Source organism: Takifugu flavidus, chromosome 9 (assembly GCF_003711565.1).
Source record: "Takifugu flavidus isolate HTHZ2018 chromosome 9, ASM371156v2, whole genome shotgun sequence".
In the NCBI taxonomy this organism is placed as follows: domain Eukaryota; kingdom Metazoa; phylum Chordata; class Actinopteri; order Tetraodontiformes; family Tetraodontidae; genus Takifugu; species Takifugu flavidus.
In genome coordinates this window covers 14,424,390-14,441,603 of record NC_079528.1, presented here as the reverse complement: position 1 = coordinate 14,441,603, position 17,214 = coordinate 14,424,390, and the positions used below count along the sequence as shown (strand labels likewise).

The 17,214-nt window shown below is 41.6% G+C and overlaps 3 protein-coding genes across 3 annotated transcripts; 2 read left to right on the top strand and 1 right to left on the bottom strand.

The window, feature by feature from the left end:
- The first annotated feature begins 354 nt into the window (after window positions 1-354).
- Window positions 355-4,794, top strand: ugl (ureidoglycolate lyase). The gene is made up of 15 exons (XM_057043940.1): window positions 355-410; window positions 1,014-1,157; window positions 1,226-1,444; window positions 1,583-1,673; window positions 1,768-1,844; window positions 1,936-2,046; window positions 2,129-2,188; window positions 2,341-2,497; window positions 2,586-2,784; window positions 2,935-3,013; window positions 3,091-3,183; window positions 3,262-3,334; window positions 3,418-3,485; window positions 3,770-3,894; window positions 4,464-4,794. Exons 2-15 carry the CDS (start codon window positions 1,041-1,043, stop codon window positions 4,627-4,629), a joined length of 1,635 nt encoding a protein of 544 aa, XP_056899920.1. The 5' UTR covers window positions 355-410; window positions 1,014-1,040; the 3' UTR covers window positions 4,630-4,794.
- Window positions 4,795-5,106: 312 nt separating this feature from the next.
- Window positions 5,107-15,685, bottom strand: naa15a (N-alpha-acetyltransferase 15, NatA auxiliary subunit a). The gene is made up of 20 exons (XM_057043913.1): window positions 15,461-15,685; window positions 14,568-14,652; window positions 14,032-14,136; window positions 13,643-13,800; window positions 13,289-13,423; window positions 12,301-12,454; window positions 11,638-11,757; window positions 11,380-11,475; window positions 10,763-10,869; window positions 10,616-10,688; window positions 10,373-10,542; window positions 10,113-10,265; window positions 9,695-9,823; window positions 7,785-7,998; window positions 7,061-7,254; window positions 6,875-6,983; window positions 6,703-6,801; window positions 6,453-6,596; window positions 5,825-5,922; window positions 5,107-5,754 (listed from the first exon to the last, which is right to left on the bottom strand). Exons 1-20 carry the CDS (start codon window positions 15,512-15,514, stop codon window positions 5,545-5,547), a joined length of 2,607 nt encoding a protein of 868 aa, XP_056899893.1. The 5' UTR covers window positions 15,515-15,685; the 3' UTR covers window positions 5,107-5,544.
- Window positions 15,686-16,014: 329 nt separating this feature from the next.
- Window positions 16,015-17,104, top strand: ndufc1 (NADH:ubiquinone oxidoreductase subunit C1). The gene is made up of 4 exons (XM_057043973.1): window positions 16,015-16,142; window positions 16,487-16,590; window positions 16,755-16,826; window positions 17,016-17,104. The coding sequence occupies exons 1-3, from the start codon at window positions 16,097-16,099 to the stop codon at window positions 16,812-16,814; spliced, it is 210 nt and encodes a 69-aa protein (XP_056899953.1). The 5' UTR covers window positions 16,015-16,096; the 3' UTR covers window positions 16,815-16,826; window positions 17,016-17,104.
- Window positions 17,105-17,214: the final 110 nt, after the last annotated feature.

The window sequence follows — 17,214 nt, the reverse complement described above, 5'->3', positions numbered from 1 at the left end:
TTCTCAGCAAAAGACTTTAATTTCAAAACAAACTCATATGAAAAATCAGTCAGCTTTTAGCTTCTTCTGTTTAAGAATAAGAGCAACAGGTAGACAGTTTTAAAAATAAACCCTTAAAGTTAGGTATTACAGCAGACTTCTCCATGCATATTGTCACATTTAGGGTTATTTCATTCTGTGCAGTATATGCGTATCCTACTAAAAAGCATATACTGCACAGAATGAAATAACTCTAAATGTGACAATATGGCTGCTGATTGGGGAACAAAGGTATTCATTGACATTGCTAATGACTCGTGTCCAGAACAGAAACAATTGGACTTTAGACTCACAAACATTTGTTCTACATGACATGCAAGAACCTAGAACCAAAGTTCATTATGGTCCAATGAGCACTTGTCATCATCTCTGTGAGTATCATCGTTATACTTTAGCTTTCTGCTGAATTGACTTACAAACTGTAAAGAAAGTTTGTCATAGGTGACAGGAAGACAAGAAGGTGGAAAAGCTCAAATGACTTTGAACAACTTGTAGTGCTTAAAATACTTCTTTGCCTCGACAGCTTTCTGGAAGCTGGTTTGAACAATACTCAGAAGCTATTTATGCTTATTTGGGATGGATCTAAAGCAGACAATTCCTACAATTCTTTTAGTCTTAATATAATTGTTAGGGTGCAAATGCTACATGATATATAAGTATATATGTGGTGAAAACAGTACAGGACTAAGCAGTGGACCATGTGGGGAAAAAAGTGTCAGTAGCACATCTGAAATCAAGTACTCAAGTAAAGGAGTTCACTGTTCACCAAGCTGATGTGAAACAGATGTGCTGAATGTGTCATTTCCTGTTCACGCTGAACTTCATGTAGTTTTTTAATTTCATATTTAATATTGTTTATGTCTGACCATTGTGTATTATTAGTTTGATTATGTTGCTTTTTAGATGTTTGAAATAAAGTCATCTATCTATCTATCTGTCTGTCTGTCTGTCTGTCTGTCTGTCTGTCTAATCAGGTTAACCTTGATAAAGGCTTGGTTGCCATGGAGCTGTCTCCTCCTCCATCAGACCTGACAGCTGAGTATGAGGCACTTTTCACCTCTGACTCTCTCCAATTCCTATATGAACTGGTCTCCACATTTGACAAGGAGGTTGATCAGGTGAGAAAATATATCTATTTATAAAGAAAACCTTTATTGGATGAACAATCCTGTTATATCCTGCTCAGGTCCTGCGGCAACGAGTGTCCAGAAAGGCCCACATCGACCTGTCAGGTGAGCTGCCTGATTTTCTGGAGAGTAGCGCCCATATCAGGAGCGACCCCGACTGGAGGGTGAAACCCGTCCCCCCACGGCTCCAGAGAAGGCATGTAGATATCGGGGATCTGGCTCCCTGTGACACAGAGCGCTTCATTAAAGCTCTTCAGACCCCAGCAGAAGGCATACAGGTAGCAACACTTCTGGACTACTGTATAGACTCACTCTCTGATGATGATGATTGTTCCATAAACACTTAACATGACACTGATTCTGATAGATAGTAGCTTTTGTGCATATATGATAAAATCCTCTGGACTTATTCCCAGGTGGACTTTGATGATGGGAACTGTCCAACATATCACAACCAGATTAAAGGAATTCATAATGTGCTGAAGGCAGTTCTGAACCAGCTGCCCAGTAAGAACTTTATTCTGCACTTCATACCTGCTGCAGTGCCATTAAGGACTTCCTTTAGATGTTTGAATTAACTAATATGAATGTCTCACAACAGATGTTCCACATATATCTCAGGGCCCAGTGCTGATGCTCCGTCCTCGTGCCTGGAACATGGTTGAAAACAACATGATGGTAGTCTAAAACGGACGGACAGACAGACAGTAGTATGAGGTCTATCAGAAGCGTGTCAGCTAACCTTGAAGCCTTTTGTTCCATGTTTCAGGTGGAGGGAAAGAAGGTTCCTGGTCCTCTTTTTGACTTTGGACTTCTCATGTTTCACTGTGGGAAGATCTTGTTAGAAAACAAGAGCGGTCCTTTTTTCTACCTGTCAAAAGTAACGTTTCCTCTCTCGCTCTCTCTCCTCCCTCACTGTCCGTCGAACAATCCATTTAAAATGCTCTTTTCTCAATGAGCAGGTTGAGAGTATCCTGGAGGCCAGACTGTGGAATAAGATATTTGTGTGGACACAACAAAAGGTCTGTAAACATGACAGCTCTGCTCTGATATGAAGCAACTGTGATAGTCTCCAGTATTTGTGTTACATCCATCTTTTGCTGAAGCCAGTTTAAAAGTTGCAGTTCCTCTTCCTCTTCTCTCGGTTGACTCCTTGACGGATTTGCGTGGTTAGCTGGGCCTGCCGCTGGGATGTATCAAAGCAACAGTGCTGATTGAAAATGTTTTAGCCGCTTTTGAGATGGAGGAGATTCTCTATGAGCTGCGGGAACATTCAGCAGGACTCAACTGTGGCATCTGGGATTACTCTGCCTCTTTTGTGAACAAGTTTGGTAAGTGCTGCTCCGCAAGAGCTGAGCAAAAGAATACAAAAATAGGGGCTAAATGGAAAACATTTATGACCTGCTTTTTGTCTTTCAGGTCACAGACGAGACTTCTTGCTGCCTGACCGCAGCAAATATGTCAACATGGAGAAGCGTTTTCTGCGCAGCTACATGGACCTCTTGGTTCAGACATGTCATCGCAGGGGTGCGTTGGCCACGGGAGGCATGGCCGCTCTACTGCTGCCCCAGAACACACATTCTGACTCCTACAGAAGAGTGTTGAGCACCGTCACAAGGTCAGAGCAGCATTTACCCAGCAGACTGAAAGACTGATTTTATGTTTGGGAAGAAGTAAAAACAGATAAATCATAGTCCTGATCACTCTCATGACTCATTGATAGATTTTAAAGTTGGACTCTTATTATTGCGTTTTTTTCTGATGGCAGGCTGAAGCTGCTGGAGATCAAGGCCGGCGTGGACGGTTTCATGGTGTATGACCTGAACCTGATTGAGCCCATGCAGAAAGTAAGCACTGGATTGAGTTGTGCACATTATTACAGCACAGAGCGGCCGAAACAGTCACGTCATCTCTTTACATGTAGCTCTTCAGACTCCACTCTCAAGGAGACAACCAGCTCAACCAGCTTCGGTGTGATGTCACGATAACAGCCGATGACCTTCTGTCCATGCCTTCGGTCGGTCACTGTCAACCGGACGTTAACGTGGATTTTTGTACATTAAATATTAAATTCCTGCTTGTCCCTCATCTCTAGGGTGGAGTAACTCTTCATGGCCTGAAGCACAACATTGCAGTCGGTGTCCTTTTTATCAATGCCTGGTTATCAGGTGTGCAACTGTGCACGCGTACTTAATCTTCTTAATTTTGAGAGCAGAAAAGAAAAACAGTCAAGCCTGGCTTTGTTTCCCAGGTCATGGACACTTTTTCTACAAAGGCCAGGTGGAAGATTCAGCCACAGCAGAGATTTCCAGATCTCAGGTAGGTCAAGACCTGGATTCACTACAGATCACCGCTACAACAATGGGACTAGAACCCATATCAGTGTAGACTGGGCCTGGACACTTCACTGGAGGCATGGTGCCATGTTCACCACCTGATTTAACGACCGATTTTGCGTTTTCAATGGGAAAACTGCTGAATGCAAAACATAACCCCGAAATACAACATGCACTGAGGTGGAGTTAAGATTGGCATTAATCCTGGAGTTACACACTGAGAAGATCATTGGAACACACAGCTGGAATCATCCCCGGTGATTTCAGGTGTGGCAGTGGGTTCGACATCAGACTCGGCTGGAGGAGGATCACCGGGTGGTCAGCAGGAGGCTGGTGAATGACCTCACCATGGAGGTCATGGTGGAGCTGAGGCCGGTCTGTCACTCAGCCAGGTGAGAAGACACACACACACACACACACACACACACACACACACACACACACACACACACACACCACACACACACACACACACAGACTTCCATTATGTGTATTTAAGAAAATTGAATATAGAAGTTCTAATATTTAACAGTTAAATGACTTTAAATATGTAACTTTTGAATTTCATATATTCATTTTGGTTAAAAAAAAAGCCATCTCGGTTTATTTTTGTTAATGGTTTTATTTTAAAAATACAATTCTGAAAGTTTGGAAGTTTATATCTAAATAGCTGCTGTTGAGAACATTTTTTGCCTAGTTATTTTGTACATACAGTATGTTTACGTGCAAAAAGTGTGCAAATTTTTACAAAGATACACAAGATACCAGTGTGAAAATAGTAGCCCATGAAATAATAAAGCTTTTCTTTTTATTTAAATTCATTTCAAATGTAAATTGGCATCTATACATTTTTTTAAAAAATTTTAATCAACAAATTTTGTTGTAATCATTCTTACCTTCCAATTCAAAATGAAATGCATTGGAATTCTTCCATGAACATGCCAGCGTCACTCTGCTCCAGGGCCAAACAGGTGCTCCACACAGCCGCAGACATGTTCCTGGAGGTGGTCTACAAGAGAGATTTCCCAGAGTTCATCACGACTTACTTGAGTGAAGATCACACCTTCCTCAGTTCTCAGCGCTGTGGACAAATGGAAGATCTGGACCTGAAGCGGGCCAGACTGTGAAGGTCTTTAGAACCATCGGTTTGTCATTTCAACACACTGGTTGTTCAGGTGAGCATCCCAGCGTTGCTGAAACAGTTGTGGAAACACGACTGCGAGTGGCCATTTCCCACCAACATCAATGTTTGGAGAACGTGATGTTCATAAATACATACGTGTCCAACTTCATGCTCAGCATCTTTGCTCTTTGGGTAATTTGTTCAAACAGCACCAAGATATTTATGCTAACTCAAATTTAACATTTTAGAATAACTGACTTTTAAAATGTATTTTCACTTTAACATGATGTAAGGATTCTTCACAAGTTCTCATTAAAAAATAACCATAATTTCTTGTTAAAAAAGAAAACAATAAAAACAGAAGCGGAAGAAAGATACTTCTGCTATGGAAGAAGAGCTCGCCACCCGATATGCTCATCACGTGGACAACCAGGCGCTCATATTCTACACAAAATTGGGAACATCACCAGCAAAATCAGTGTTTGGTTTTGCAAATATGATTTTTATTAATCCATTTGTCAGTTTGTAATATATAAATTACTTTTAAAAAGGTGAGAAGCGGATGCGTGTTCAGGGAGGACGGCTGTGAAAACACGGGCGTTGCAGAAAATCTACACCGTGTTTCCGTTGCCCTCCTGTCCAGCCAATCGTCGCGTCCACTTTTCTCCGAGTCCTCTTCTCCGTCACACCACACGTATCAGTTCTTGTAATTACAGATGTGGACAGGACCTTTTTCACCGTTTTAAAAAAGAAATGCATCCTTCTCCTTGTGCCAGCTCTGTTTGCTGTCTGTCCGGTGCTCATTCCATCCATCCATCCAGATCAGTGCAATGTGGGGGCAACTCACAGCAGCCATAGCCCAAGGACTGGGGGAAGCGGGTAGGTTGGTGAACTAAGGCCCCGATGATGTTCTAAGAGATCACATTTCATTTGCCAAGTCATTGTGCTCTCCTGTGAACATGTCACCGTTGGCACTGACTGCAGAGGTGTTGTCTTGGTAACCAGGGGGCAAGAATGACAGGCTGTAGGGGAAGATCTTATGACAGGTGACTCGGTAAGCCTCGGCAGCCTTCTGCTGATCGTCGCCAAGGTGCCCTTCCCGCAAAGCCTCCAACACCTCGGTACAGACCTGCAGCGTGTGCACACAGACAGTCAGCCTGAGTCAAAGAGGATGCTGTGAGGATGCTGTGACCACAAACCTGGATGCTTCTCCCAGACAGGGATTCATCTAGAGCTGTAGCTATCTCAAAAGCCATCTTATCAGAGGAAGGCTCCAGGTACACCATCATCTTAGCAGCTGCAAAGACAGAGCAGCCAGTTTCATGTCATTCCAACACTCAAAACACAAGCAAGGACAGTTTCATGTGACATCTTTGTTGGTCTGAAAGTCCCTCGCATGTTAGAGGGAAAATGGAATTAGATTACATTCAGAGGTCAGAGGCAATTCTTATATGTTTAAAATCAATCAATTCAAAATGAACTTCTATTGAATACAGATCCACAGAATGTGAAATGGAGGTCCATGATGACAATATCAGACGTGCAGCAGCAGCCTCTGAGCATAAAATAAATGCTAGAAAGTCCTAATGAAGATTATTATATTACTAACCTCAATCTATTGCAATGCATGTAGCTTTAGCATAATAACGCATAAAAGACAGGAACAATATTTATTAATTACGTCAAAAGACTACTCCCAAGTTGACTAAAATTTAATTGCAATAAATTAGATTTTCGTTGAAGTGATATGGATTTTGGAGTTTACCTGTAACAATTCTCAGTTACTTCTGAACAACAATATACAACTTTCCAGGGGTGTGTATTTACCAGCCAGTCGGTGTGGGATGGAGTTGGAGTGTTGGCTCAGGAAGTTCTTGTTGTAGCTCTGAGGGTTACTCTCCCCAAAAAGTCTGGAGATTTCCTGCTTCAAAACTGTCCTCACTGCATCTGCCAGGTCTGCACTCTCACTCACTGAAAGATGAACACACATGAAAGCGCGGCAGCTAACAGAAATCTAGAAACTGTGATGTACGTGTAGAGAATATCAATCATGTAGGAGGAGCTGGCTGTGGCTCACCTCGCTTGAAGAAACGCACCAGACACTGGTGCAGCCATGGGTTGGAAGGCTCTATGGCAACGGCCCTCTTTATCGACTGCAGCATCAACAGGTATTTTTCTGCAGAAGACGCCAAAAATTATGCATTTAAAATATAAAGAGAGGAATTTTTTAACAGAAGGAAGTCTCGAACCTTTCCTAAAATAAATCTCAAAGGCCAACAGGTGGGTCTCAATCTTGTTGCGCACCAGGTTCTTCAGGGGGATCAAGAACTTCACTGCCTCCTCCAGAGGATTCTCAGGCTTAAATAGAGGTTAACACATGATTAACACATGATTGTCAGAAAACACTGCACATAAAGAAGGCGGCAAGGCCTAACCTTGGCTAATTTGTCAGGTATTAGCTCTTCTTTGGGCCCACCAATCTCTTCGTCATCTTCCTCCTTCTTCTTCTTCTGGTTTTTTAGTTGTTTTTCCTTCTCTGCATTCTTCTTCTCCTCTTCAAGTTGGGCCTTCTTCTGGGCTCGCCGTTGCTTGTTGCGCAGTTTCTTTAGCTCTTTATCAGTCAGATTCTCTGCAGAAAAGAACAGAACATTAATGTTTGCTTTGAATACAACTAAGCGCTTCATTTAGAATTTGACTTTACTGTGTTTCGATAAGCTGATAATCATTTGGAAATGGAAATGCACGCAGCGTTTGAATTCCAACATGATGTATCCAAAACATCCTACTCTCTTTCTAGAGTTCACTTAGGCCCAGTGAACAGGGTCCACCAGGAAAACTATTATTTTTCTGCCTTTTTAAATTCAACAGCATATCCAATCTTGCACATTTCAACAACTTGCTTGGTTTATGCTCTGAAGTCTCCTAATCGATATACCTGAATGTGAAATTCTCAGTTTGAAGGGAATTTCACGGCTTATCTAAGCAGTACAATCTTATCAGTGAGAGCTCCAAAAGGCAACTTGCAATGCATTTAAAAATAAAAAATCCACACACACACACACACACACACACACACACACACACACCACACACACACACACACACACACACACACACACACACACACACACACACACACACACACACACACACACACACCCGTATCTGCTTGGCTTTGCTTGTTGTTGTCAGTCAGAGGCTTGTCGTACAAGGTCAGATAGATCTGGATGGCGGTTCGAGCAGCTTTGTAGTAAAAGGGATGCTGTCGTAGGACATCCTCAAGCTTCAGCAGGTCCACGTATGAACGCAGCGTCATCTTTCTCATGCAGTAGGTGTGGAAGTCAAACTGGTCATCTGTGATCTCCACAAAGTGCTAGTGATGAAGAGGAGTAAAAGAGAAACAACTGAGATATACAGGAAGAGGTGTGGACTAGAGATTTAAATCTGCACTGCTGAAGACCAGGACTTTAGCTGTGCATCATTATGAACTAGGGCTGCAACTAACTATTACGGTATTCTTTTAACTGTTGTTTGGATTACCATCATTTCTGGTGTATACGGTGCACCTAAATATAAGCTGCACCTGTAATTAAGGTAGTTAATGATATTACATAATAAGCAGCAGGCATCTACCTCAGTACCACAGACAGTGCTGAAGGGAGATGAAGGGGAAACCCTTTTTTCCATATATTATATAAAATTAACTGGCCGATCTAGTCAGATTCTCCGCTATCTTTGCTAGAGTAAATTTGAGGAAGGAGTTGCTGACACAAAGCCATCCGTGACCTGACGGTTAGGTTATTTTGTCTCCTAAATCTGAGACACTGTGATGATCCACCAGCAAATCTCTCATTTCCATTTCGGTGGCGATTGCTTTGGCTTCCGGTCGGATCTGCCTGGTGCAAACCCCTTGGTCCTCTGCTCTGTGTGTGTTTACCGTCGCCAAGAATGTTTTCAAGTTCAGGCCATCGGCCTTTTTCCCCCTCTGAAAGCTTTTCTCATCTTTTTGGCGCTGCTGTCTCCAACGATGTACCAGCTCTATTTCCTTCTGTTACTGCCAGATCAATTGCATTTACCTTAAAAGCTGCATCAAATGAATTTCTTCCTTTGTGTTCCACGATGAGGGTGTGCGTTATGTGTATAAAGCCTCAAATGAATGATCTAAATAATTGATCGTCAACGTCTGTGAGTGCATTTGATTGGCCCACTGTAAACTGTTCTGTAATTTTATTGATTTTGGTCTCATGAAGTTTGTGAGAAGGAAAAACCTAAATAAGAAGCACTGCTGTATAAGTTGCAGGGTTTAACGCCTGGGAATAAAGTAGGGTCAACATGGACATCGCACTGACTGACTGACTCACAGTATAATAACATGAACTGGTCGGCGTGTTGATAATCCTGATGCTAATGGGACATAAAGTAAACGTGATTATCATTCAACATGTCGACACGCACGTTTTGGTGTCGACTAATAGATTAGATCATAATAATAGACTTGATAATTGGCGATTTACAGTCTTATTGGATTTTTGCTCATCTCCATGTGAATACAGACAAATGCCAACTACAAACACCGTTCCCTTCCTAGTCACAGTCTCGTCTATTTCTTTAGCCTTCATTGTGTTTTTGGCTGGTGATCTTGGCAGAGCCTCTGCTAACACTCAACAGGATATTATGCCAGCTGGCTAGCCAGCTAATTTTACACAGCAGGCCATCAACCGGTGTAATCTGAAATAATTTATGATTAATAGTGTTGGATTATTGCATTAAATATTGCTGTCTAACAACTGCTTGCCTCAACAAAGATAGACATCAGTTAAATTAAAACCATACCAACTGCCCAGCACTCCATTTAAAATGAATTTATGACTCCATTAATTAGCACAACTTGATGGTTAGATGAATAATCTGCTGAAAATACCTGCCAAAACCTTCCAATCTACACCAAAACTTCTGACTTACTTCTGCACTTTGCATGTAGGTCAGAGTTTTATGCATTAAAAATGCATGTGCCATTGATTGCTGCTGTAATTATGACTAAAAGACGATTAAAAGCTGATGACTCCTACCCTTTCAATTTCATGGCACTTCTTCAGGGCCTCTCCAAACTTGTTCATGGACTTGTAAGACAGAGCACACTCTGTCTGGAACCACATACACTGCATTTCATTCAGGTTCTCCACTGCAGACGTTCCTTCCTAGAATCAAACATAAACACGATTTATATTAATGAAAAAAATACATAAACCGTCTACAGAATAAATCTGGACCGACCCACAGTGATTCATACGGACCACTAAAAAACAACCAGTCACATCCTGAAGATGTGCAAACTGCTGGATCCATCTAACAGTTATTAATTACATAAACATAATTCAATAATGACTTGATGGACGTTATGAAGCAATAATGGTAATTGGTGGTTGGGGTCCTGCGTTTCATTTCAAATATTCAGCGATAAGAAATCAATATTTCTAGCTGGCTTACGCGTGTGAACTTGGAGCACATTTCCTCTGCATCTTTGATAAGGCTGGCTTTCATCATGTACTTGGCACACTTAGAGTTGATGAAACGGTCAGCAGTGTCCAGGGCCTGAGCCTCATCCATCCACCGGGCAGCTTCCTTTATGTTCCCTGCGTGCTGCCGAGAAGAGAGACACATATGGGAAATGTCATGACAAAGAAAATCCGACATTAGCTCGCTTCCATTTAAATGATTTCCATGAGTGTAAGCTGCTCATACTAAACCTTATAGATCTTAGCCTTTATGGCAAAGAGCTCGATGAGTGTGGGTGTGCTGTCGATGGCAGAGTTAATGTACTCCAAGGCGCGGCTGGGCTGGTTGATGAAGTCAAAATGCTGCGCTAAGAAATACTGGACCCACAACAAGGTAGTGGGGGGCTCTTCCTTCCCATCATCTGTACATACACATTAAATAAATCTCGTTAAATGTTCTGACCAAACGCGAGGACAACGAGCTGAAATACTCACCATTTTCACTAAACATTCGACAGCTTTTCAGATTAGATTCATAACCAACAACTAATTCTTCAATGATTGATACCTATATGGAAAAAAAAAACAGTAAGAGAATTAGAGTTATGTTAGCGTCCTTTAAAAGGGTGACTTGCTGCCTACCTTTTCTTTATCAGTGTAGAGGGATTTAAGAGTGGTAAAGACAGGTGGGCAACCTTTAATGAAATTCATCCTCAGGTATTTGTCCAGGCATTCATGAAATTTCTCCCCTGGTCACCGAAGACCCCAGTGCAGACACACAAAAAAGATTGGAATGGTGATACAGCATTATGAAAATATGAAAATATAGCTTAAGTGGCGATGCTGAAAATTCACTGAAGCTCAGCTATGATCAGATATGATTTAATCTTTGAGATAATCTAAAGACAAGATCCTTAGAACGCAGTAGGCTTTTATGGTAACTACTTTCACTGTTAATCAATGACGTGCCATTATTTTTGCATGATTTACCTCTCTTTTGTGATCAGTATTTACCGGTATAGTGATTAACAATGACATCATCTGGTTGCTGAGACGTGATGTCACTGTAGATGATGACACGTTTACTGCTGTGCCTCAAGATTTCATCAGGAATCTTTAATCCTGAAGTATTCTTTAACATAGAATAAATGATGCACTTGTTCACCCCACTTTCAGATGAAGAGTTGCTCTTCCCGACCAACAAAACCGCCTAATGCACGTGTGATGTGACTGTCCTCAGGCCACTCTGGCGTCCTCACCTGTGAGGAAGTTAAGAGGCAGTCTCCGGGGAACCAGACCTTTAGGAAACTTCACCCAGGAGTCCTCATAAATCTTTAGCCGCTCCTCTGAACTATCTGAAATGGAAGACAAAGATCGAGGAGACGGTGAGAGACATTGAACATTTAGACACCAGTCAACCTATGGATCAAAACTAAATAAGAACACATTTTGGGATGGTTTTGTTCCCATAGTATAATTAGAATATATGTATATATGCAGATGACCACAGCACTTACTTGGTTTCAAAGCTTTTTCCAGGCCGTGGTAGTAGGCCCAGTTCTCTGGATTTCTCTCCAGGAGTCTCCTGTAGACCACAGCAGCCTCCTCAGGTCTCTCCAGCTTCAGGAATAACTCTCCTGCAAATATTTAGAAGCTTAGAAACTCTCTCTGCACAGAACACTTTTAAGAGACAAGCACAGAGGTCAATCCCTCTGGTTGGGTCTGTGTTTTTCTTTCGGTTGGTTTGCAACAAAGAGTCTGGCCCAGTGCTGATACAGCAGATTGTCATCTGCAGCTTCTCTTGTCAACAGTGCCGCCGCTGCCATCATAGACCAGACAAGCACGGGAGCTTTGGGTTGGAAAAGAGAGAACACACACAACCACTAATACAAGGAGTATGGCCGTGACTCCAAACCTGGATTAATAACACATCCAACGAGGGCCTGTTCAGCCCAGAGAAACTCTGAGATGTTTATTGATGAAAATTAGATGAGAGCCTATTAAATGATAAAGCAATAGGCAATTCTATGCATGTGCTTTCTTTGTTGTACTACGAACGTATTAAACCCAAATGAATCACTCTTCTTATTCTAGCCCAAAAAGGTCGCAGGCAACCATTTTCTACAGAGACAAAAGTGGACGCTGGTTTGCATCTAGTTTCACAACAAGAATCTACAAACCTCTTGTCTCTTCCACAGCCAGTTTGTCACAGATTTGTTTCTCGTAGCTATTGAGGTGGTCCAGGGCCTCTTTATACAGGCCAGCCTCCCGTAGAACTTGGTTTTGATATAGCAGCAGTTCACTGTACTCATAGTCCACCTTATCTGGAGATGTCTGAATAGAAATGAATAAAATTGAAAAGGATAAAGGGTGTTAAACACAAAGGAAAGAGAGAGAAATTAATAGTCTGACATCAACCCAGGACCCTGCAAGCTTATTCAGTTGCAATATGTCAACACAAAACATGGCAGAATTTAGGATGATAAAGCTTTTCTGGACTTTTGCTGCCCAGAACTGGTTATGGTGAAGCTCTTCCTGTGTTGGCTCGGAGGTTTGCTCTGGGTTACTGTCACGCTGAAAGTCGACATTCCTCCTAGTTTTTTTTAGTGCAGGCCTCAAGGTATTGCAGCACAATTGTCTATTATTTGGAGCGCTGCTCTAGTCCCATCACCCTGATTATAGTTAACGAAAGGCAACATTAACTAATGATACGAACTCTTCGTTGTGGATTTCTGTTCATTCGGTGGTCAATGAAATGAAGCAAAGCAAGGCAACGTAAAATGATACTAAACTGCAGGTTAATAATGGGTCAGAATCCCAAATCAGAGCTCCCAAAGTGGAACCTTGTTCATATCTACAATCTGCTCTATAAATAGTTACCAAGCAAGTGAATTAAAACACATTTGACTGTCATGCTAAATGTTAACGTGGGCGACTCCTCCTATAAACATCAGGGTAAAGTTTGCCCCTCACTCTTTTTACCTTTAAAATAAACATGTTCAGAATCAAAAAGATATTAAGAATCACGCCGTCTCATTACCGGTATATTGAATCAGAGAATGTGTGTTTTGCCACGTTTGTGTTCTGAAAAGAACGATGCAGCGACAAAGCAAGCGTTCAACCTCCCCCCAAAATGTGTCAGACAGAGTCCAGCAGCCCCTGGTGTACCTGTTGTGTTTTGCGGAACTCCTCGACTATCTTGGCAGCCATCTCGAAGTCTTCCAAAAGATGATAGGCCACAGCGTAGCCAATCCATGATGCCCGCTGTGCTGGGCGCAGCTGCAGCAGCTGGTACCGTGTCTCCTGAGGAGGAAGAAGGCTGTCACACTAAAATCTTCCTGTACGTGAGGTCCGTTTATCACTGATTGGGACGGTTAGCAAGCTGTCCCTCAGTCAAACATGCTGTGGGCAACTATAGGGCCTTGCTCATTACATTTAACTTTACCCTCATTTAGAAAAACTCTTAATAAATGACATATAAATGACAGATTTGGACCTGGCAGCTTTAATAAGTGAACCTACCCTGTAGCCCTCCAGGTCTCTCATTTGGATTTGCAAGAGGGAGAGATCTCGTAAGATGTGCAGGTTGTCTTTGTCCCATTTCAGAGCATTGCGGTAACACTTGATAGCCTCGTCGTACTTTTTGTCTGATCGCTGCAGTAACCCATATACATGCCAGCCTGGGAGAATGAAGGACTTAAGGAAGCAAACAGGATACCTTAACTTGATTAAAACCAACAAGATTATTTCAAGACTAGATCCATTTAAAAACATTCTGATGAACATTCATAGAAAATTCTTCAGGTCCCATAGAAAGAACATTGTGGGAGACTCTCCGAGCTACTGGACAATTATATAAAGTGACCTTCGCTTCAACTACGAGACAACTGGGTGCCTTGATAGGAGGATACAGACGTGACTCTTGAGGTCGTTGCGGAGGCCTCTTCTAACCAGCTCATAGGCCTCCTCCTTCTTGCCCAAACAGTTGAGGATTAAACCCTTCATGGCTAACGTCTCTGGAGCACCAATGAGAGCGGAAAGAAGAGAGCTATGAAGAAATCTAAATACAGTTTACGTACATTTCCCTTTGTGATTGCCATAAATTCATCAACATAAAGACACTATCAATCCAATTTCTGTAAACGTTCCCTTTCATAGTACAGTGGCAGAACCTAAATTCACTGTGAAAACCAATAATGTGACTGTTCATAGGAAACTGCTAAAATAAGCAGTCAGGCATGCTAAGGTGTTAATATTGTAATAGCTACAAATGCTCAAACCCAAGCCATTCCTTAAATCTCCCTCTGTTGATATTCAGACAGTAACTTCAGTCAACGTTCTCTTATGGAAGCATCTAAATGAAGCATGCAATGTGAAAAATATCACCCAATTATGGCTCCATTTCCTCCCATTTGTGATTAGGCAGGTCAAGAGTCTTGTGTCTCACCTCCATGTTCAGCAAACTTGGGATTAGTCAGGATTTGTTTGCAGAACTTCAGTCCATTTCTGTACTGCTTGTGCTCATAACATCTCTGTTGAATACAAGCAGATTTTATTCAAACATCAAAAAGATGCTCTCCGTTGCAGCACAAGCATATGAACCAATCAGACAGCACACGTTATGAAGGACAAGAGCAAAACAAAGAATAATATATGGCTTTCATAGTACAGTTTAATGGATATTTCAAATAAGGTGAAGAAATTGCACTAACCAACTCCTTGTGTGAATGTTTGACACCTACCTAGTAAGGATTGGCTATAGTATTAGCAGTAAAAAATAATGTTTTCATTATTATTTTTATAATCAGTGCTATGATTATCAGTTATCTGCTGTCAAATGATGAAAAAATGTTCTTTCTCTATCTTTTATATCTTATACACAAGCATGAGGACTATTCTGCACAGTCCTAAATAGCCCTCAGCTAATGCACATACATACCTAACGCAGTTATCACCTAAATATACTGAAAGTGGAATCAAACATGTTTTAATATTGATGACAGTCAGTCGAATATTAAGTGCAACTGTTTCGCCAAAGTTGTACAGCTGTCATGTTTCCAACTGGTTTGTCATGCACTCTTTAAATGTCTTGCAAGGCCAACGCAGGGCTCCGACAATTCATGTGCTGCTCTGCTAAAGATAACGTTCGGAATGTTATATGTGCAGCTAAGCAACGACGTAAATAACAGTTTTAGTAGGAATTATTCCGTTTATTTCTCTGTGTAAATGTCACAGCAACTCCATAGCTACGTGCTCTAGCTGCTACAACTAACGGCTAACAATTACTTAGCAAAGTAGCATTAGCTAGCACGCTAACGTTAGCAAAGATATTTAGCCTACCAATATTCTTTTGAAGAGAGCGTTCTCCTTCTGCGGTAGTGTAATTGAGGGCATTTTGCTGGGTTTCTACGCCCGCGTTAATTCACACATGAATAGAATTCCGTTGGAGTCAGAGATCCTAGACTGTTTCTAGTCTCTTCAGGCTCCTCTCTCACGTGTTGACGCCGAGGCCCCCTTCTGAGCAAAATGGCCGAAGTGCTCTCCCTCCGGGTCAGACGCTGTCAAACAGGACCAAATAGGACAAATAACCCGCATGAATAATAGCGCAGCGGCCCGTTTAGTAGCAATACCTTGTTTCTAGCAAAACTAGCAAACTTGATCAGTAAACGAATATAATTAATTTTGATTACTTGCAAAAGTTTGTTGGTAATTACATAATTTTTTTGGTACACCATAACTATGAAAGACAGTAAAATATCAAACTTTGGATATCGTAAAAGAACAACCTTAATAATAGCAAACAATATGTATAAAAAACATTGTGAAAATCACGTTTCGAAGATAAATATGGTATATTTTTCTTCTTTGGAGCGATTTATCGGTGGTCCTACAATAACAAACCGTTCCTGGCAGGAAGTATAGACAACACCAGAGTGATCGATCGCACCCATCCAAGGCGGTCGTTTGTGTGGCGAAATGACATTCAACCGGTTATTATCCAGAGCTTCTGTCTACAACAGAGGTAAGATGACGACAGATGGAAGTTCGTTCACAATATTCCCCTTTTGGGAGTAGTGCTATTGTGACTTGACCGCCATGTTTATTTCAAAGTCTGACCTTAGCTTAGCTTAGCCTAGCCTAGCCTAGCTTCACAGTCTGCCGCTGGTCACGCAAGCCACTATCCATGAGGGCAGCGGTGGATGTGAATGGTCTTAGGCAAATAAGTTTGTACTGCGTTCATTACAGAGCATGATCCACGTTTATAAGTACTCGTGTACGATGCATGTGCACTCTGTCAAGTGTTGCAGTTGATGCCAATGAGCTCATTTCCCCCACTGAAATGAAAGCGGTTTGTGTATCTTGCAGCTGCATCCAGATCTCTATTCACCGGGACCAAACCCGACACTGCTAATCCCAACTGGTTGCGGGTGGGCCTTGCCTTTGGATCGGCTGCTTTTATATGGGGCCTGGTACATTAACCCAATCTATACATCCAGCAATCCAACTGTGTTCTTTCTTTCTTTCTTTCAAAATAGATTCACTTCTGCATTGTGAAATGAGGTTATGAAGATCAACAGGATGTGATATTGTGCAACATTTAGTAATTGAGTGTGTTTCTGGTTGTCTTTTGCAGCTTTTCAAGCAGCACAGCACAGATGTTCATGAATACAGAATCAGAAATGGCCTAGAATAATCCACTACAATGGTATGTAGAATCAGTGTGGGTAGACAAAGCTACAGTAACAACATTGAATTAATTTGCTCCACACTGATATGGACAAGGACATAATGTCTTCTATAAAGTATAAGAGGATTTGAAATAAAACAGCAAGATGTGACTGAAAGGTATCATCTCAGTTCAATTAGATGAATTTGTTGTTCTTGCCCCCTGCAGGAGGTCCTGTGTACAAGATGCTCCGGTTTGTTTCTGCTCTTCATTCTAATATTGATTCCAATGTAAAATAAAATTATCATGTCAGCTCAGTTGTGGTCTTTTGTTCTAGTAAATGAAAATATAGTGGTGCTGGTGTGGTTTACACTTTTTTACATCATTGTTTTAAATGAGCCAACAGGCATCCACCATCCTATAGGTT

What these genes read in the sequence shown, in the direction of transcription:
- ugl (XM_057043940.1), top strand. Translation starts at nt 1,041, where the DNA reads ATGGAGCTGTCTCCTCCTCCATCAGACCTGACAGCTGAGTATGAGGCA. An exon ending in TGGTTGAAAACAACATGATG is followed by an intron (nt 1,845 to 1,935) that starts GTAGTCTAAAAC and finishes TCCATGTTTCAG; the next exon opens with GTGGAGGGAAAGAAGGTTCC. An exon ending in TATCAATGCCTGGTTATCAG is followed by an intron (nt 3,335 to 3,417) that starts GTGTGCAACTGT and finishes TTTGTTTCCCAG; the next exon opens with GTCATGGACACTTTTTCTAC.
- naa15a (XM_057043913.1), bottom strand. Translation starts at nt 15,514, where the DNA reads ATGCCCTCAATTACACTACCGCAGAAGGAGAACGCTCTCTTCAAAAGA. An exon ending in AGTTCCGCAAAACACAACAG is followed by an intron (nt 12,455 to 13,288) that starts GTACACCAGGGG and finishes ATTTCTATTCAG; the next exon opens with ACATCTCCAGATAAGGTGGA. An exon ending in GGTGCGTTTCTTCAAGCGAG is followed by an intron (nt 6,597 to 6,702) that starts GTGAGCCACAGC and finishes TTCATCTTTCAG; the next exon opens with TGAGTGAGAGTGCAGACCTG.
- ndufc1 (XM_057043973.1), top strand. Translation starts at nt 16,097, where the DNA reads ATGACATTCAACCGGTTATTATCCAGAGCTTCTGTCTACAACAGAG. An exon ending in AGCTTCTGTCTACAACAGAG is followed by an intron (nt 16,143 to 16,486) that starts GTAAGATGACGA and finishes TGTATCTTGCAG; the next exon opens with CTGCATCCAGATCTCTATTC. An exon ending in CTGCTTTTATATGGGGCCTG is followed by an intron (nt 16,591 to 16,754) that starts GTACATTAACCC and finishes TGTCTTTTGCAG; the next exon opens with CTTTTCAAGCAGCACAGCAC.